Source organism: Pseudonaja textilis, chromosome 18 (assembly GCF_049901715.1).
Source record: "Pseudonaja textilis isolate UNSWEBS1 chromosome 18, rPseTex1.2, whole genome shotgun sequence".
Lineage (NCBI taxonomy): Eukaryota > Metazoa > Chordata > Lepidosauria > Squamata > Elapidae > Pseudonaja > Pseudonaja textilis.
In genome coordinates, this window is record NC_142007.1 from 5,180,564 (window position 1) to 5,201,184 (window position 20,621).

At 43.9% G+C, this 20,621-nt stretch overlaps 1 protein-coding gene across 38 annotated transcripts in view; it reads left to right on the forward strand.

The window, feature by feature from the left end:
- KIF1B (kinesin family member 1B) overlaps window positions 1-20,621 on the forward strand; it is a 91,041-nt gene that overhangs the window by 29,838 nt on the left and 40,582 nt on the right. For 12 of the 38 annotated variants that reach the window (XM_087915056.1, XM_087915067.1, XM_087915069.1 and 9 more), the window contains exons 9-23: window positions 142-207; window positions 1,489-1,506; window positions 3,151-3,226; window positions 3,971-4,049; window positions 4,328-4,470; window positions 6,746-6,784; window positions 9,403-9,614; window positions 13,000-13,079; window positions 14,057-14,132; window positions 14,929-14,991; window positions 15,725-15,787; window positions 17,624-17,703; window positions 17,828-17,934; window positions 18,244-18,327; window positions 19,278-19,458. In XM_087915056.1, coding sequence (XP_087771182.1) covers window positions 142-207; window positions 1,489-1,506; window positions 3,151-3,226; window positions 3,971-4,049; window positions 4,328-4,470; window positions 6,746-6,784; window positions 9,403-9,614; window positions 13,000-13,079; window positions 14,057-14,132; window positions 14,929-14,991; window positions 15,725-15,787; window positions 17,624-17,703; window positions 17,828-17,934; window positions 18,244-18,327; window positions 19,278-19,458 — 1,367 coding nt within the window. The remainder of the gene's footprint in view (window positions 1-141; window positions 208-1,488; window positions 1,507-3,150; window positions 3,227-3,970; window positions 4,050-4,327; window positions 4,471-6,745; window positions 6,785-9,402; window positions 9,615-12,999; window positions 13,080-14,056; window positions 14,133-14,928; window positions 14,992-15,724; window positions 15,788-17,623; window positions 17,704-17,827; window positions 17,935-18,243; window positions 18,328-19,277; window positions 19,459-20,621) is intronic. The other 26 variants (XM_087915079.1, XM_087915068.1, XM_087915070.1 and 23 more) reach the window with 12 other exon arrangements.

The window sequence follows — 20,621 nt, forward strand, 5'->3', positions numbered from 1 at the left end:
ACCTCCGGGCAAATCCAGGCATTAAGATCCCCGCTGCAGTTCAAATCAATAAACGCCCAGCCTGCTCGAGGACAGGGAAGCAAGATTGTGTTTCCCACTTCCTGGGATTTGAGCAACGTTTCCATCTATTTCCTTTTCCAGGAAGGGGCAAATATCAACAAGTCCCTCACCACGCTGGGGAAGGTGATATCGGCCTTGGCGGAAGTGGTAAGTCCAGATTTTTTGGAACGCCTTAAAAAAAGAGGATTGCTTTGCAAGCTCATTGGGGCTTAGTCCCAGGGGAGACGTGAAAGGGACATTTGTTTCCAGGAGTCTGTCTGTCTGTGTGTTTGTGTGTGTATGTGTGTGTGTGTGTGTGTCACTCGCACGGCCCGATTCCCCCCGCCCTTGCTGTCCTGCCAAGTTGCAAAAGTTGGGGACCGCTAATATAGCAAAGATTCAAATTTACCTTTGGCCACCAGCGTACATTTACAACGGTTGCCGCATCCTGGGGATTGCGTGTTCGCTGTTAGCCACCTTCCCACCCGCTTCTGACGAGCAGCATCAATGGGAGAAGCTGGGCTTTCTTAATGACTTTGTCATTAAGCGATTCACCCACCTGCGATGATTCATTGAGCAACAACTGCAGCAGAAAAAGAGCTCGTAAAATTGGGCACGGCTCGCTTAACGGCTGCCTTGCTTAGCAGCAGAAACTCTGGTCTCAATGGTGGTCTTAACTCAAGGACTACCTGTATTGGAACTTGGTATATGTGCTAGGTGTCATAAAACGTTCCTACGCCTGTTTTAGTAGTTGCCATAAAAAAAGTGCAGGGAGAGGAAGGAAATATGGAAGAGCCGTGCAGCAGGTTGGAAGCGAAAGTACATTCCAACTCTTCCCTTTAAAAGATTGTAACTAAACTACCAGAGCTTTTGCCCACGAATATATTTAATTGGAGAACGTGATTGAGGACACTCAGCCTGTGAATGTGCTCATTTGGAGAATCTGGTTTATGACACACCCAGGGGGGAGAGGGGAAAACAGGGTCACAGGGGACTGTAAATGACGTATTGCCAGAGTTGGCTTCATACGGGGCAGGGCCAGTATGTCTCCTCTAATGAATCCTTTGAAGTTCTTTGAAGTTTGGCTCGAGAATCATGATTTCATTCGGGCGATGGCTGGAATCCTGACAGTAGGCTATTCTTCACCCCATTTACCTCGCTAATTTTAGTTGGCTTAAAGCCCTTCCTGTTTGTTTCCTCTCGTGTAAAGCTTCCCGGCCATCTTTGAGGCTGGAGTTATTTTGTCATAGCTACCTGTACCCTAGAGTTACGATATGGATGCTTTTGCATTTTAGGGTGATGGGAGGTAAGACTAACGGGTGTGCTTCTTTGGGGAAATGACAGTGGAACTTTTTATCTCTGACTCTTCGTTACCGATGCAAAATCCCCAGTTTGTGGCCTTACCTCACTTTTATCTTCTTTTTTTCCACTCTCTGCTTCCAAAATAAGGATAACTGCACCAGCAAGGTATGATGGATAAAGAATGTGCTCACTGAATGTGGTAGCCTATGTAGAACAGTATTTCTCAACCGTGATAGCTTGAAGATAGGTGGACTTCAACGCCCCCCAGCATGCTGGCTGGGGAATTGTGGGAGTTGAAGTCTACACACCTTCACGTTTCCAAGGTTAGGAACCACTGCTTTAGTCACTGTTGGTTCCTAGCTAGCAATGAGCTGCTAAAGAAAACACAAACCCACCCCATCTAACCCTCTCTCGCATTCCAAGCATGCCTGCTTCAAAGATTTTGGGATGAGCACTGGGGGGAAAAGCCGCCGACTTTTTCATTGTGTTTGCTCTCCAACTGTAAATTCAGTCGATCTGGATTGACCTCGGTGAGGGCAGCCTCCTTGCGGAGTTGCAACCCTTCGCGGCAAGTCAGACCTTCTCTGTAGGAGTGAAAGCTCTTTTGCCAGGGAGCAAAACTCTACACCAGCATTCTCGAAGCAGGGATGTTTGTAGCCGCTAGAGAAATCCTGCCACTCTAAAGGAAACGGTCTTGGCATGACCAAATTTTGCTATATCAAAGATAGTCCTGCAGGGAGCATCCTCTGCTTCAGGAAAACGGGGCAAAATATGTGATCGGATCACACGTGGCTCACGTCTCTAACAACAACAGGGGTCTTTTAATGTTTTGGGCTGTCCTAGTATAGAGTACATGCACACAGGCATATGTAGAATAGCAGTTTCTCCCTCTTTCTCTCTCAGAAAATATTTTTCCAATAGGAGTTGGATTTTGTTCCTTTGTTTTGCGGCAAGGCAGCTTTCCTCAGCCCTGATTAGACTCACCGGCTGCCTTTTGGCTAACCCCACCAGAATGATGGCCAGGATCCAACCCCCCTGCACATCCGAGACAGGGCTCCGGTCCCGTCTTTCTGGAGGATCGGCCCTTCTGTGCTCTAAAGTCATATTTTTAAAAACCGTTATTTTAAGCCCAGAGCACTTTCAAAAATGTGTTTCCTTCTTGGCGAAGGGAAACTCAGTTGGGTGGGAGAGGAAAGAGAGAAAGAGAAAAGAGACAACTCTAGAAACATGGAACAAAGCTGGCCTTGCTTTGGTTTGTCCCACAGTTCCCCGTTTCTGTCTGCTGAGACTGAAGAAATTTCTATCCAGGACTGCCATGTAACTTGGATAATAAAATGTCCTCATCCTGACAGATACGTTAGGAAACACTTGGTGCCTTTCAGCAGATCCTTCCTTCCTTCCTTCCTTCCTTCCTTCCTTCCTTCCTTCCTTCCTTCCTTCCTTCCTTCCTTCCTTCCTTCCTCCCTCCCTCTCTCTCTCTCTCTCTCTCTCTTTATTTCTTTAGAGCATCCTTCTTTTTGTCTCTAATTCCTCTTCTAAAATGGGGCTTGTCATTTCCAGTTTTCCTGTCTGTGCCAAAACCAATGAACAGGTTCAGATCTTCTGCCTACTTAAGGAGTGGCACTGGTTTAAATGTTTGAACTACCAGTATTTTTTTAAAAAGTGTCCCCTTCTCAGGAGAATCACCTCCACCAAGTCGTGGCTTCCCATCCTGTTTTGTGGAAATGGCAGGCCACCAGCTTGGGTTACCCCTCTCTGCAAGCATCTTTTACGGTGTCCGGCTCCTAAGTACATAATGTCCTTTTGCAGAGTAAGAAGAAAAAGAAAACGGACTTCATTCCATACAGGGATTCTGTGCTGACGTGGCTGCTTCGGGAAAACCTAGGTATGAAGTTGAGACAACCTTTTCCTTTTCTTTTTTAAAGTTTCACTCCCGAATAACCAGCAATTACTTGATATGTGGTAGATCTCTCTGCAAAGAATGGGCCCATTTGGTGAAGCAGCAGACTTCACTCCTTGAAGTTTAGATCCTCTGTCTTTGAAACCAGGACTTTGGTCTTTTAAAAACGTTGGTTTGATTACCTACGTTTTCAAAGCAAGGACATAAACCGTTGTGGCTCTGGGGTGGAACACATTCTGACTGTAACTTTGCAGTGGTCAGATGACATTTGATCCAGATAGACATTTCTGGGGCCAAGAATTTGCAATTTTCTTTCTTAGACTTGGCAAATTGTAAAACTAGCGTTCACGCAACTCGTCAAGCCGTAGTGTGACTTGACTCTTTTGGGCGTTCTGTGCTTTGGCAACTCTGCTAATCTGATTTTCAAACCATCGTACGTTTTAGCGTGATGTGTAAACCCAGCCAACTTTGGTTTGTTTAGCAAACCCAGAAATGAAACCCAGCTTGCCCGAAATGGGATTCTAGTTTCCTTTCTGACATTCAAGATGACAGTGCTGTTACGATACAGACATGTATTTTTTAAAAATCCCTGCTTTTAGTGGCCTTACTACATCCCAGCGATGGGCTAGATAATTATAATTATAATGATGGTGCATTTGTGCTGAGTCTTTTCACGATTTGGCAGTCAGGGTTGATCTTCTTTGATCTGATTGCATTTCTGCCTTGTAGGTGGCAACTCCAGAACCGCCATGGTGGCTGCTTTGAGCCCAGCAGACATAAACTATGATGAAACATTAAGCACATTAAGGTATTGAATGGGATTATAAATGTTGGGCTTTCTGTTCCATATGTTCTCTGTCTTGTTTTAGGCAATGTGACTTGAGTTTGATGAGCAATTGATGTGTAGACTTCAACTCCCAGAGATGCTGGCTTGGGAATTCTGGGAATTCTGAAGTCCATCTTCAGGCTGATCTAGATAAAAGCCCTTGGAGTCTTATCTTCCAAGATTCTTGACCATCAGCAAGTGAAGGATGTTTAAACATACGTTATTGCCGTTGTTTTATCTCAATAAACCAATCTGTCCAGATACGCAGATCGGGCCAAGCAGATCAAATGCAACGCCGTGATCAACGAGGATCCCAACGCCAAGCTGGTGCGGGAACTGAAGGAAGAAGTCACACGGCTGAAAGATCTACTTCGCGCCCAAGGGCTTGGGGACATTATTGACAGTAAGTGGATGGATCTGGCTGATTCCTGGTTTTCTGGAAGAAAAACCTAGCATTTTTGGTCAATTTGAGGGTGTAGCAAAGAGGCAGGGATAGGTTTAGCCAAAGTTCGTGTACCTTAGCTTGATCAACAAGCCTGCTCCATTATCTTGTGTTGAGGCCTTGTTGATTTATCCATCCAGTTGAGTGTTAAGCAGAGAAGAGATTGGACAACCATTTGTCTGAAATGGAATAGGGTCTCCTGCTTGAGCAGGGGTTGGACTAGAAGACCTCTAAGGTCCCTTCCAACTCTGTTATTCTATGTTTCTTTCCCTGGACAAAATTAGAATGTCTTCAAGAAAAAAGCTCCCAGGGTAGCAAGCCGTGCGAGCTGCAGCAGTAGTAACCTTTTGTTTCAGGAGTAGGTTATAGCTGTCAATTCCAGCAGCCTCCCATTTCAAAATGCCCTCCTACAACCAAACAGAGCAACAAACGTTGACGTTTTCCAGTCTTTCCAGAGTCGGTCGACAAACTAGATCAGGGCAGTTCCATTTGCCAAACTGGGATTTATTCTAGCAGAACGTAAGCTGCCAGGATTTACAGCTTTCCATTATCTCTTTCTATTATGATGATGATTGCTGTTGTTGAAAGAATAAAAGAAAAAGACCACACAAGGGCAGGCTAGATGAAAAAAAAAAAGAGAGAGCCAAACACAATGAGTAAAGTATGGGAAGATTGCCAACAAATTTAAAGCATCATTTGACTAATATGTTCTAGTACATTATTAAAAGCTTAATATAGTACAAGATGTTTTGCATCCATTTTCAAATCAAAGCATGTCTTTATTAAACTTTAAAGTTAATGCAACTGAAAATTAAACAATATGAGGGCGGGTGGAGGGAGGGAGACTATAGATAAACACTTCATTAAAAAATGTTGTAAATGATACGCTGGTTACATCTTAACCTCTTTTGTTGACCATCCTAAATGCCTGTTTGCTTCCAGAGCAACTCTCTCCTGCTCACACCCCAAACAACTTAAACTTAGAAGGCCAGTTAACTTTAAATGAAACATTTTCAATCTGTAACTCACAAAAACGAAAAAAGGGCAAAAGATTGGGATTTGTGGGACATTTTGTCCACGTTTGTCTGTTTTTTTAAAAAGTCCTTCTCGGGCCTTCTAAAAGTATTTTATAAACCTCACGATATAATAGGTTTGGCTCTCCCATCGCCATTCACCCCATCCGTGTCGTGAAAAGGGGCTGGTTAAATAAACTCTTTCACCACCACCACCCCCCGATTGGAAATTGCTTGCATTTTGGCCCAAATTATGTGGAATATTTTCCGTAGATTTGATGTTTTTTTCAGAGTTCTAGCCACCCTGGAATTGTAGGTCAATACAGTAATCCTCGACTTACAAAAGTGACTCCCGACTCCCGATTTTTCACACTTAATGACTGTTGTGGCATCCCCAGGGTCATGTGATCCACATTTGGCCATTTGGCAACCAACTCATGTTTACGACACTTTCAGTGTCCCGGGGGAGTGTGCGATCCTCTTCCGACAAGCGAAGTCGATGGAGAAGCCAGATTCACTGAAACGACCCAGGTCACCAACTGAATCACACTGCCGCGATTCACTTAGCAACTGGGGCACAGCAGGTCGTAAGATGGGCCCAAACTCATTTAACAAGGGTCTCATTTAAGCGGCAGAAATGTTGGGCTCACCTGTGGTCAATACTCCCGTATTGATTATCCCACCACACCCTCTCCCTCCTGGGAAGTGAGTCACCTCAGCTGGTCGGTGAATTACAGTGAAAACGCCCCTGGTCAGCTGTTTGTCGCAGCGAGATGGTGAGAAAGTTTTGACGAGTGAAGGCAAAGCTTTGAGTTTCTGGAACAGTGAGTGTCGTTCCCCCACCCTCCCAGTGAATCTCTGGGAATTATTAAGAGACGAACGCTTAACCCTTTTTTTTTTTAATTCTGGGTGCTTCTTTATCAGCCAAGAAATGTTTTCCCATTCTTTTTAAACACACAGTGGATAAGTATAAGAGCATTTACTCAAAAAACAGTGGATAAAAGGAGAGAACGTTTCTTAAACGCAAATCGAATAGCAATTCCAAATCATAAGAGTATTTTTTTTTCCTCCTGTTACGGTAACAAATTAGCTGAAATTGTTGAATTTGAGAATCTGACTTCCTTCTTTTTCCATCAAGCTTTTCCTTTTCTCACATCGTGTCTCCTGTTAACCCTGAGTATTTTTTATCCTTCTTGTGTTTCCCTCCTAACCTCGTTCTTCAGTCGATCCACTGGACGATTTCTTGGGAAGTGGATGCAAATGTGTGTATTGCAGAATTAACCCATTTCCCCATCTTTGGCTTCTGTTGAGTGGGCTGCATTTGAACTTTACACTTCAATTTCTCACAGGGGGAAATCCCAGGAGAGCATTTTTTTTTTTAAAGAGCGTATGAAATCATCCGACAGGCCTCTCTGAAAGAAAACATGAATTATCTGCTGAGAAACTGGGTGAAATCAAGGAGCACTATTTTAAATTCCTCTTGTACTCGAACTACCAATATTTGGAAACATAATAATACCCAGAGTGGAGTAATTGATACTTACCTGCATTCTGTGTGTGTGTGTGTGTGTGTGTGTATCAAATATTCCTATTTGTTTCAAATGCTGGGAGTTCAAAGGCAAGGGAAATTTCAAAAGTGTACAGTTTCATTCAGTTTAGCAGTACTTTCTCATTCATGTATATACAAAATGTGTCCGTGTGTAGGTGCAAATAGCAATAGCCAAAGAATTTATACGCAACTCCACAGTGCTTTTACAGCCCTCTCTAAGTGATTTACAAAGTCAGCCTCTTGCCCCCAACAATCTGGGTTCTCATTTAAACTAACTGCGGAAGGATAGAAGGCTGAGTTAACCTTGAGCCAGTCGGTCAGGATCGAACTCCTGGCAGTGGGCAGAGTCAGCCTGCAACATGGCATTCTAACCACTGCCCCACCAGGGCTCATCTGAAGTAGCTGAAAAATACAGTGCATTTTTGTTATTTATTTGAATGTTGATATCAAGACGGCTGTCAACTGGATAATGCCTTTTTTTATTAGATTTTCCCCATCCAGGGCTCAGTTTAGCTAAACCCATCTCGCTAATAGAGAGAGGTGGGCAGGCTGAAAAAATCATAGAGTTCACTCAGAAAGTCTTTATTTAATGGATCGCTAGAGAGGCGGCTGAGCAGTTTCCTGCCGACTTCTCTTCTTTTCCTCGGTGGAGATTTAAAAAAAAAAAAGAAGTCAGGGTTTGCAAAAGTGCTGAGTGCTGTTTTCAAGGCCTCAGCCTGCCCTGCTATTTAAAGCAAGAAAGGCAGAAGAGATTTTATTGGCAATCTCCTTGAAGGCAGAGAATTGGAAGTGTAATTGATCTAGTCTCTTTTCTGGCATCGTTTTTTTTTTTTTAAACTTCCAGTGTTTCTGGCCTCCCTTTTTTTTTTAATGCCGCTTTCAGCTTAACAGCTTTTTTAACTCTTTGATTTTAGTAGGTGCAGCCGCAGCTTTTTGGTGAGGGGGGATATGTATGCATGGGCTAGCCGTGTGTGGTGCTCTCTGACAATTGTGTAGCTGCTTTGACATCTGTAAGCCTTCCTTGCTCTCTCCTCTGGGACGCATGAGTTTCTCCAGGGTGCCGCGATTTGGCTCTGACCCTTGGCTTGCCATCCCGGCGTGTTCGAATTGCGCTCTATCCTCAACCCTGCTCCCTTTTCTGAATGTGCAGATGGCAGTTTTTAAACCCACTTGAAACATAACTACTGGGCTCTTGAGAACAGAACATTTATATGCTGGGTACTCTCAGCCCTGCAGTTTCTGGATGGAGTTTGGGAGGGTTTGGAAGAATTTTGATACGTTAGTTAGAACAGAATCATCATTATGTACCTACCCCTATTCTGGCCATCATCCAGGATATGCCAGGTCATTCAGACCTAGCACTTAATGACCATTTCTTTCTAGGGCCAGCTAATTCCAAAATTACATTTCCCCCCTCCTTTTAATAATGGGGTTTTTCAACACCCTCTACCATCACGTATGGGAAGGAGATAATGGCCACTGCTGAAGGCTTATCCCGTCTTATCGAAGAGAGTGGCAGTTAATCTGATCATTCATTTCAGGAGCCTCTTATTTTCCTCCTGAAGGGTATCTGCCAGATGTGGAGGGGGAAAAATTAAGATGGTGCTTGCAATGGTGTGGTCAAAGCCACCCCTTGTTATATTGTGTTGCACGTGTAAAGAATCAGGCATTCTGGTTGCCATTTTTTTTTAAATTATGCCCAGCAGACTCTCTGCCTCTAATTGATTCCAACCCTGGTATTAACATTTGAAAGGAACAGTTGATAGCAAAGCTCTTACTCTATATCTGAACTAGACCCAGATAAAATAGCAGGATACCTATAAGACTGAACCCTGGAGGAAGCCAACTGCTCACTCCAGGGAAGGAGCTCCCTTGAATTTTGTCAAGAGACTTAGCTGAGCCAGGGGGAAAGAGTCAAGTAGGGAACTAGCCTGGAATCATTGCATAGGCAAAAAGCAAGGTCCAGCCCTCCTTGAATGCCATTGAACTTTATCTAGTCTTGCTCAGGTGCAAACCACCTGCCTGAGAAGATTCCTGTGAAATAGGCATAAGCAATAGAGTAACTAATTGAATTATTCACGTGGGGATCTGGTTGTTTGCCTCAGACAAATTAGCAGCCAGGTGGATTGAAGGGACCGTGTTTCAAAACTTCAAAACTGCCATCCTAGATCTATTATATCTCTTGTCTGTTTGCTTTTTGTGTGCTTTCCTCTGATACTGGTATCTCCTCCCTCTCTTCTTTCCCTTTCTTCTGCTCCTTTTTCCTTTGCCTTGCCTCTCCCTTCTGCTTGTCTGTCTCTTTCTCTCTCTCTCTCTCTCTCTTTCTCTCAGATCTGAAAGATTTTCAGAACAATAAGCACAGATACTTGTTAGCCTCCGAGAATCAACGTCCTGGCCATTTTTCCACAGCATCCATGGGCTCGCTCACCGCATCTCCATCTTCCTGCTCTCTCAGTAGTCAGGTGGGCTTAACGGCCGTCTCCAGTATCCAAGAACGGATCATGTCCACGCCCGGAGGAGAGGAAGCCATTGAACGTCTGAAGGTATGGCGGCTGGAATCGTCAAATGCCCAAAGATACACATCTTGGCTTAGCCCAGAACCTCATCTGCCCAACATCTGTTAGAGTGCAGCACGAACGTGTCTCTTTAGAACAGAGTTTTCCATCCTTGGCAATTTGAAGAGGTGTAGCGTGCTGGCTGGGGAATTCTGGGAGTTGGAGTCCACGCATCTTAAAGTTGCCACGGTTGGAAATCCTACTTTAGAAAGTGGACCATTTGATAGTTTTAGAAGTTACTGGGGAGGGCAGTTAATAATACAGTGAGAGCCAGTTTGTTGACATGGTTAGAATCCAGGTGACTGTGATTTCTAGTTCTCCCTTAAGCATGAAACCAGCTGGGTGACCTTGGGCCAGGCCCTCTCTCTCAGCCCTGCGAAGGAAGCAAGAGCCAACCACTTTTCAAATTCTTGCCAAGAAAACCTGTCCAGGAATAATAATAATAATAATAATAATAATAATAATAATATAACCAGTGCAGGTGGTTCCAGTGGTACTGGGCACACTGGGTTCTGAGCCTGGTCAGCTGCAGAAGGCCACCTTACTGGGATCTGCTTGCATAATCCGTCGATACATCACACAGTCCTAAATGCTTGGGAAGTGTTTGACCAGTGATTTGTGATACGAAACCTAGCATAGTTATCTCGTTTGTTGTGTGCATTGTTGTTTTTTGTGTATAACAACAACATCAACAACAACAATATTAATAATAATAATAATAATTGGGTGCAGTCCAGAAACACGTGGAGCGCCACTGGAACACCATCAGTGGCATTGACAAATTTGCCACGAGTCAATTGCAGAAGGCAGCTTGACGTGGAACAGCTTCCATCCTGCGGCGATATCTGTAACACCATCAAACAATCCAGATTTGCCTATCCCAGGTCCTTGGTAAGGACTCGATAGGTAGACAAAAATAACAAACCCCAGCCTGAACATCTGGCTGGCTGTGCGATGAATAATAATAATAACAATAACAACAATAATAATTGTTTGGAAAAGCAGGAACCCGCTGAAGAACTGACAGCTGTGATTACACGCTGCTATTGATATGTAACAACAATAATAATGACACCTCATCAGAAAAAGAGGAAAAGTAGCCATCTTACTAAAGCATGATATAAAGTCTTTCTACTAGCATTGCTCTTGAAAATAAATAACTAGGGAAAAAACAACCCAACAAACAGCAAAGTTTAAAACAAGAGCGGAAATAGCATTGCGAAGGAGCTTAGCGGCTTCTGATATATATATATATTTTTTAAATCTTTCTTTGATGGAGACCCACATACTCACCCTTCCTACTTAAAGGGAGTCCTCGGCATGGCCAACAGAATTAAAGAGAACCTCCCCCCTACACCCCAAGTTTAAAAAGCGACCCTTAAAATTCCCGTATTTGTCGATCTCTCTGGAAGTCATTGTTAAACCCGCCTGTAATGCAGGGACCTGGAGGCCGCTCATTAAAATGTGCGGTGCACAAAATGCCCCACTATCTGCAGACAATGCGGCCTTTGTGTGTGCTGAGCGGCTTCCAAAGGGCCCAACAGTGGAGGATTTTTTATCTTTTGGCCTTGCCAGAGCTTCCCTCTCCCTTTCCCACCCCGCCCCCCAATTCAGGCTTGTGAAGCAACAAGCTGGCTGGGTTGTGGATTTTGAATGCTGCCTTTTTGCACTTCCCCCCTCCCCCATGAGAAACTTGGATGGGCTGGATGCATACAAAATTTAGGCATTTAAAAAAAAAAAAAAGAAGCGAAAGGGGTGGAGGGCAAAATAAATAAATAAAAAAGTTCTGTTTTTCTCTCCAAGGCGTGTCTCTACCCTTAAGACCCCTACTTTGGCTCAAGGTGGCAGCTTCAGATTCTCTTGATTTGCAATTGTCTGTGATAGGCGTGCTGTTTTCATCAGTATTCACAGCGGCACCTCTGCTGCAGCGAGCTTTGAAAGGCCGTTAAAGCTACCAGGCGGGCGAATGTGTGCAGAGCAGCATATTGTCTCCCATTCTGCGTCACCCCTTTTTTTAAAAAAAACGGCTTTGAGTGACAAGAGAACCAGCCCTGTTGACTGTCCTGCTCAAAAGAGAAATTTGCCATTGCCAAAGAAGCAAATTCTTTGTTACATGGCTGATTGAAGATACAGTCGTGGGGAAAAGCTTCAGCGCTTTGAAGTATCACGAGGCGACTGTGGTTCTAGAAACCACTCTCTCTCTCTCAAAAAAAAGACACTTTTCCTGTGTCTTATACATTATTGTGGCTCTTTACCTAACATAGGCAAGGCAGAGATTCTCCGTTTGGTTAAAGCGAGGAAGAGAAAACAGAATAGAATAGAATTCCTTATTGGCCAAGCGTGATTGGATACATAAGGAATTTGTCTTTGGTGCATAAGCTCTCAGTGTACATTAAGAAAAAATAAAGAGTCATAAGATACAACTCTTAGTGATAGTCATAGGTTCCTAATAAGCAATCCAATCATACTAGGAAACAAATAAAACAATATAAATTGTAAAGATACAAGCAACACAGTTATAGTCATAAGAGGGAAGAGATCGCTACCAGGAAGGATGAGAAGAGTAATAGTAACACAGTCTTGGTAAATAATTTGACAAGTGTTGTGGGAATTAGTTGTTTTTAGCAGAGGGATGGCATTCGCGGAAAAACAGAATGGCTGGTTGGAGCGAAAAAAGAAAGACCTCATACATGGAGGCTAGAGATAGTCAGAACTTCTTTCAGCAGTAAATCTGAAAGCCCTGAATTGTCCTACCAGACCTCCACACCATCCTCCCGTAACTAAAAGATGTTGGCCAACATTCTCTCTCCCCTGACTTCCCAAGAGCACTTGTGATGGATATGTACAGAATATGTGCAGACTCAAAAGAGTAACCAACAAACTGCATCCCACCCCCAAAAAGACAATAACATTGCAGATTCTAGATGGTAAGATTAATTGGAGAGATAACAAGTTATCAAGACTTTTCAACAAAGATGTCCAAAACGTTGGGCCAAATCTTGTCTAATTTTGGCACCAGGTAGGATTCAGGTGCAGTTTTTTTTTTAAGAGTTGGTAGCCTGGTCAAAAGAACATTTAAAAATGGTTGGTTTCATAAATGTGCATCTATTTTATGAGAGCAGGATACGGAATTTGTAGGGCTTTAGATGAAAGAAAGTGGGAGAAAATATGGGTTGAAAATGGCAGAATCCGGTGTAAAATCAAAAGCTTTACAGAAACGTGTAGGATTTCCAGGTTCCAGGAGATGACTGTTCACTGACCACTCTGATTATTTGCTTTAATCTTTACATTTGGCTAGATATAAATCTGTTGTGCTGAGGAGCATAGAATGAAACCGGTATTCGGTCTCATTCCTCCATTCTCTTTTTTCAAGGAATCTGAGAAAATCATTGCAGAGCTGAATGAAACCTGGGAGGAGAAATTGAGGAAGACCGAAGCAATCAGGATGGAGAGGTTAGTACTCCCAAATCATCTTGATTATTACCTTAGAGCAGTGTTTCTCGCATGGCTTGCTAGGGAATTCTGGGAGTTGAAGTCTACACATCTTCAGGCTGCCAAGTTGAGAAAAACTGCCTTAGAGGATCAAGACTCTCATAACTTCAAGATGGAGTAGGATTCCACTGGGTGGTTTTGAAGTCCTGAGTTCCAAAGGCAAAAAAAAGGGAGAGGTTGGAGATGCGAGGACAAAAATGTAGAATAAAAGGGTTATAATCCAGATAGAACTCTTAATTCTGAAGAAATGGAGTGGCCAGCGTGAGAGTCGAGAAGGGAAGGGTTACTTCTATGGATAGACCATTCAAAACAGTTAGAAGAACATTGAGAGAGAAAGGAAGAAATCATATTCAAATTAAATCAAATTAAATTCATGCAGATATATAAATATGAAATGAAGGTTCCCAGATACTTCTGCAAAAGAAGTTGACTTGGGTTTATTTGGATCCTCTTAATAGCCATAGCACTTATGACTTATATACCACATTACAGTGCTTTACAGCCCCCTCTAAGTAGTTTACAGAGCCAGCCTCTTGCCCCCAATAATCTGGGTCCCCATTTTACCAAATGGGGGAATGGAAGGGTGGAATATCTCAGATGGATGGAAGGTTGAGCCAACCTTGAGCCAGTCAGGTTCAAACTCCTGGCTGTGGGCAGAATTAGCTTGCAATCTAACCCCGTGCTACTATCATTCTAATAAAAAAAACATGTTTTGTAAAAACTGGGAAAGTTTACAAACGTGTTAGTTCTAATTTATATCTCATTATATGATCTCTTCTTACTGTTTTTTTTTCCTTTCTGTCCTGTGCATTTTCCCCAAATACACTAAATCAAAGAAAAACTAAATTCCTCTCTCCCACTTCCCCTGAAATTTAGAAATCGAATTTGAAGTGTGTTTTTCGAGGACTTCTTAACCACTTCTTGTCCATCTTCCACAGAGAAGCTCTCTTGGCTGAGATGGGGGTCGCCATCCGAGAAGATGGAGGCACCCTTGGCGTCTTCTCCCCGAAAAAGGTAAGTAGGGCTATAAAATGGTTTCAGGTCCGTTTTTTTCAGGCAATCTGAGATCCTAACCACTGTTGTGGGGGGATCCAACATTCTGCTGGGGCTTTTCTACAGAAATGGCAGTGCTGTGATCGACCCGCTGCTTGTATGATTCTGTGCTTTTTTTTGAAATACGGTTTTGAGATGCTTTCAGTTAAAAGACAGTATCAATTAAAACAATAGTTTTAGAAGCATTTGCGCTTTTCCATAGGTTGGATATCAGACATTTATTTATTTGTCAAATTTATTAGCCGCCTATCTCGTTGTGGGGCAATTCAAGGCGGCTTACAGTAATGAACAGGAAGAAAAATGAAAGGCGTGTAAACAGAACAGAGGTTAAATAATAGAACAATAAAATAAGCAATGGCAAAGGAACACAGTAAAAATAAATACCTCGGTATGATAACCAAGAAAGATGCATGGGTGGTGAGCATGCGGGTTCTGAATTCAAATTGTGCTGAAGAGAGCTCTTCAGAAAATGCTCCCATGAACCATTTCAAAGTGATTTTTCAACACCACGGTCGTAATTTTTGTAGCTTTTGTGCCTCCCATTTGGGCCACACTCCAGCAGATACTGAGGTCTAAGATGAGATTCTGGACCCTTGCCGAAGCTTTCTGGCTGGGGAATTCTGGGAGTTGAAGTCCACGCAGCTTAAGGTCGCCACGGTTGAGAAAGATCGCACCATAGTATGATTGTCTCATGGTCACCCTAAGCGAAACCCTCTTTCCCCCCTCTTTTTCTCATCATCTGAATTTCCTTCCGTAGATCTTCTCTCAGAGACCATTAACTTTGTTTGATGACTCTTTTGATACCTTTGCGGTTGACCAGGTTTGTCTTTGTGCCGACATCGAGGCTTAAGCAGAGATTGCAGCTTGTGAAAGTAGCATTAGAAGGATATCACCCTTCTTCTCCTTCTCCTTTACATCCATCCTGGTTAGCTGCTACTTCCCTGTCTTTCATTGGCAATCTCTCACGGGCGCAACAAGATCCAGAGACGCTCTGAACAAATGGGGCTCTCTGGTAGCGTCTGTCCCTTTGCGGTTGTGATGATATGCAGACAATAACACACACAAAGACACCTGCCTGTTGTGTCCCGATCAGTATACATTTCAGGGCCTCATGGCAGTGTGAAAGAATGCAATGAACGTTCCTAGTTTCTGGGCAAGATCTGTTTAAATCTTGTCTTTTAGATTTTAAATGTTATGTCATATAGTATGTCTTATTTAGAGTATTTGCACCAAGACAAATTCCTTTTCTGTCCAATCACACTTGGCCAATAAAGAATTCTATTCTATTCTATTCTATTCTATTCTATTCTATTCTATTCTATTCTATTCTATTCTATTCTATTCTTTTAATTGTGATGCTTCCGACATGAAACAAACATGGTTAATCTGTTCCTTTCACTCCTTGTACTTTTGTAGCCTTTGTAACTAAGGAGAAACTGCCCTTAGTTTACAAGCTAGAGCTGCCCGATGTGAATCTTCAGGGAAGGGCCTAATTCCTGCTTCTATTCTAATATTTTGTTTTTCCTCTGTGTTTACTGGCACTCGTTGGCCAGATATTCACGCCAAGGCCTTGTGATTTGTTGGCTGGTTCCAGTGGGATGTTCTCACCAAAGAAGGTTGGTTGAGTGACTGTACAGGTAGTCCTTGACTTACAACCACAATTCCTGTTGTTAAATGAGGCATTTGTTAAGTGAATTTTGCGACATTCCTTGCCACAGTTGCCGATTGAATCACTGCAGTTGCTAAGTTACTAACATGGTTGTTAAGTGAATCCCTATTGACTTTTCCTTGAGAGAAGGTCGCAAAAGGGGATTATATGACCCCGGGACGCAGCAACGGTCATCAACATGAACCAGTTGTTAAGCATCGTACCTGTGAAAAACAGTCAGTCGTCTCTTTTTTCCGGACCGTCGTAACTTTGAACTTGCAAACTGTTGTAAGTTGAGGACTACCTGCAGTAGCTTTAGATCCCGTTAGGAATGTTTGTAGCAAATAGATTCTTGAGACTTTCCAGCAAAGCTGCGATTTGAAGGCCTGGGAGATCCCAGTAATCTGCAAGGTTGCTTTGTAGAAGTTGCTCAGTAGAAGTTCCACAGTTTGTTTTTCTGAGCCAAATTGGCTGAGAGCATTTTTCTTCAATTTAGCTATTTCCATACGAGATGAACTACACACTCCTAACTTTTTGATTCAGTGGTGAAAATGTCCCGTATTTTTTTTAAAAAAAAATCATTTCAACCTGTCCAGTTCCTGCTCCCTCTTTGAAGAAGTAGATATTTCTCGCAGAAAGAGGAGAGAAAACAGAGAAATTGGTAGCTACTGAACCAAGGATGATCTGAAGAATCTGTTATCCCTGGCTGTCACTCACCAAACCTATTCCTTTAAAATAAATACATGTTAAAATAACTACCGTTCAGCCCATAGTACCCCGAGTGGGGAAAAGTTTTTGATGTTTCTGTTCTTCCTGGGATGCGGTTCTCTTTCTCAGGGTTTTCAGTGCACTCTGAGCTTGGTTTTCATGCCCCTGTTGGAATCTGATTCTGAGGGAGAGGTGGAACAGCTGACAGGGAGTGGGTGTGGCTCCAGTGGCTGTGGAGGAAACTGGGGAAGGGCAAAGGCCGGCTGGGCATTCAGAGGAAGACCCAGGCCCCCCCCCTTTTCATCCTAGGGCACGCAGGGAGGAACGGAGAAGGGAGCAACGTGGGTTACGGGGGAGGAAAAGGCCCTGATTCCCTTAATTAGCTGCAGCTGGGAAAACAGGATAAAGAAGGTGTTTGCGCACAGCTCCTTGCTGGAAGCAAAGCATGAATTATCTTTGTTTGTCACGTCTTATCTGAGTTCTGGCGTCCTCCCAACTGTGTGTGTTTTGTTATCTTTTGGAAGTCTGCAATCCCTTATCCTGCCCTGTCTCGTTAATTGCTGCAGCAAGTGGTTTGTGTTGGTTTTTATTTATAATTTATATGTACTTTGGGTTCGGATGGAATTTCTTCCCTTTAGAAGCTGTTCTTGGGAGAGTTTTTTTCTCCAGCCGATGATAACCGGACATTGGGGGACAAGTTGGAGGTCTTAAAGGGACTTTACCTACTTTTGTGACTTTGTTGCTTTCGTGCCACGCCCCTTTGGGTCATCACATTGATGGTTTTCTTGCAGATGTTTCTTTACCAAACTAGGTAATATCATCAGTGCTACGTTATCAAGTTTGAGTAATGAAACAACGTCCGCAAGGAAGCCACCAAGCTCAGAGCGTACCGAGGACCCCTCATTTCAACCCTGAGCCACGAATATTCTCCTTTATTGGCGTTCTCTTCCTGCACTGCAATAAAATTGCATTCCTTCAAGAATTTTCTCCTGGGAGGGCCAAAGCAGCTTTGGATTTAGAAACTGCCGGCTCTTCTGTGAGAAGCCCCCGTGGGGAAGAGGGCGTGTAATTTCAAAGTCTGCTGTGTTTATTTCAGACCCCTCATTTGGTGAACCTGAATGAGGACCCCCTGATGTCAGAGTGCCTGCTTTATTACATCAAAGATGGCATAACTAGGTAAGCGGCACAATCCGAATCATTTCTGATCCCATCTTGTGTTTGTGGCTTGGAGCAGAGAAGTTTTGCCTGTTTTTAAGAAGCCGTGACAATGCCTTTAGAAGTCCTCTTTTGTCGGGCACAGGGTTGGTCAGGCGGATGCCGAACGTCGCCAAGACATCGTCCTGAGTGGAGCTCATATCAAAGAGGAGCACTGCATTTTCCGAAGCGAGAGGAACCCCAACGGCAGCGGTAAACAGGAGGCGGACCCTGGCTATTTTAAATCAGGGGTTCCCAACCTCCGGGCTGTGGCCTGTTTTTAACCAGGCTGCGCGAGCGGCTGGCTGGTAGATGTGTCCGTGTGTGTGCAGCTCAATTTACACAAGCGGCGGATCAGCCATGCACCAGCCCGCTTCTTGCACAGCCCGGTTCCAAAAGGGCCACAACCTTTGGAATTGGGGAGCCCTGTTTTAAAATCCCTTAGCCAGCTTCCCCTGACTCCGTATGATATGTTGGATTTCTCATCCGCAGTTCAGACACTGACTGGTTTTCCCCTTCTAGTGATCGTTATTCTGGAACCGTGTGAATGCTCAGAGACCTACGTCAACGGCAAGAGAGTGATCCAGCCGGTCCAGCTGCGTTCAGGTAAAAACGTTCATGAGGAAATGTGTCTTGAATGGCTGACCCACCTGGCTTCATTTTACGCTCAGGATATTTTATTTGACTAGCTCGACAGCCGTGCTTCGCTATGAAACTAGGTGATCGGGCTTAATTTTGAGGGAGGAAAATAAGGAGAAAAAAAATTGTGCCTCCGCCTACCAGCATCCATCGGTATTCATCTGGCTAGCGTCCTGTCAGTGTGTGAGAGAGTTGAGGGCTCTTTGGAAACTGAAAGAGTATTCGCTGTGTGAGCAAGGAGGAGGCAGCAAGGAGCCTGGGCGTGGCTTAGCTCAACTGTTCTGTCCTCAAGCTGCTTGGTGCTCCGAAACTGAAACTCCTCTGCTTGTGTTTTGCCTTTGGAAGAGATTTCTTTTCAGGTAGGGAGGGGGAGTAGAACTCCTTAGCATCAGAGCATGTTAATAATAATAATATATATAATACTAATGTTCTGATGTCATTTTGAAAAATCCTTTGTTAGTGAGCCCCTAGAAGCCAACAGGAACATGCATACCAAATTTTCAAGTTTGTAGGCTTTACGGTTCTGGAGGTTTTGTGACGATGCATCTGAGTGGTCTTTCGCCAGGTGTGGGTGGTGGGCTATCTAGTCCACAATTACTAGCCTTGGCTAGTCATTGGGAAGAGCTTGGCGGGTCTACCAAGCCTTTCCACAAATGGGCATTGAATTGAGGTCCTTCTGTACGTTGAGCGGAGTTTCTCAACCCTGGTGACTTGAAGTCCTCACCCCTTCAAGTTGCCGAAGTTGAGAAGTCCCCAAGGTCGACGACCACGTACTCTCCCCTCATCGACCTCTTTTCCTTGCTCCAAATTGCAACGGTTTCTCCCCTGGTGTGGATTGTCCTGGAAAGCGTCGTTGCCTGAGTTTGTCCTTCTCCCCAAAGGACCCTGGGCCAAGCCTCTCTTGTCGCCCCCTCCAGGAAATCGCATCATTATGGGCAAAAACCACGTCTTCCGCTTCAACCACCCCGAGCAGGCGAGGGCTGAAAGAGAGAAGACGCCCTCGGCTGAGACTCCCTCCGAACCAGTCGACTGGACTTTTGCCCAGAGGGAATTGCTGGAGAAACAGGGAATCGATATGAAGCAAGAGATGGAGAAACGGTAAGGCAGAAACCCAGCCAGAAAACCAAACCGAAGTCTGCCGTTATCCCCCCGTGTGAAATGGAAGCAGAGCCATCCCTTTGAAGTGGAGCGTCATTCGCGCCGTCTTCATAGCAACAAGATAACGTTCAAATTGACAGAGTTGGAAGGGACTTTGGAGGTCTTCTAGTCCAACCCTCTGCTTGAGTAGGAGACCTTGTGCCATTCCAGACAAATGCCCCTCCAGCCTCTTCTTAAAAGCCTCCAGTGACTCCCTGAGGCCAGTTAATTGTTCTCACGGTCACAAATTTCTTCCTTAGTTCTAGGTTGCTTCTCTCCTTGATTCATTTTCCATAGATGACTTCTTGTCCTACCTTCCGGTGTTCTTTGTGGCACCCCTTCAAATATTGGGATATCGCTGCAGGTCAGCCCAGTCCTTCTTTTCTCTAGACTAGCCACACCTGGTTCCTTTTTAGCCAGATCATCTCTTCTCTGCCCTTTGGCGACGGTGCTTCATTTGATAGGATTTTGTTCAGCCCTTGAGATGGATTATGATTTATTAGCCAGTTTCATTCCGTCTGAACTACTTGGGCTGTGAATACAACTCAAGCCGACAAAGTAAGTTCCTAAAAATCTGTATGCGTTGTTGGAGGAGTGATCTTAACGTCTTAGAGCGGCCAAAAATCAGGAGGAGTCTGGCGCACCTTTTCTAACTCCAAATATTTTCTAGGTAGTCCTCAACTTACAACCACGATTGAGCTCAAAATTTGTATTTGCACTGTCTTTGACTATGAATTCTGTCTTACCTGCTTTGGCCAAAATGGTGCTTTGGGCTTCAAATAAATAATGAATGGCACATACTGACAAACAGTAATGCTGTCTTACCGGAACCTTGCCTCTTTAGTTTTAGAAGAGTTTTGAATGCTTTCCTTCAAGAAATAAATGTACAGTTTTATCCCCATCTCCCCTAAACCCCGGTCAGTGATTTAGTCATAAATAATCCCAAAACCCATTTTAGATCCTTTCTTAAGATAGTGTTCTGACTCAGCTCCCCCAAAACGACAAACCTCCTGAAGTTAACTCAGAGATTCCCTTATTAGGAATGCCGACAGCCTCGGCACAAAAACTTCTCTCTCAGGCTAACGAATCCGTCCGTCAGGAAGATGAATAATCTGCCACACCTA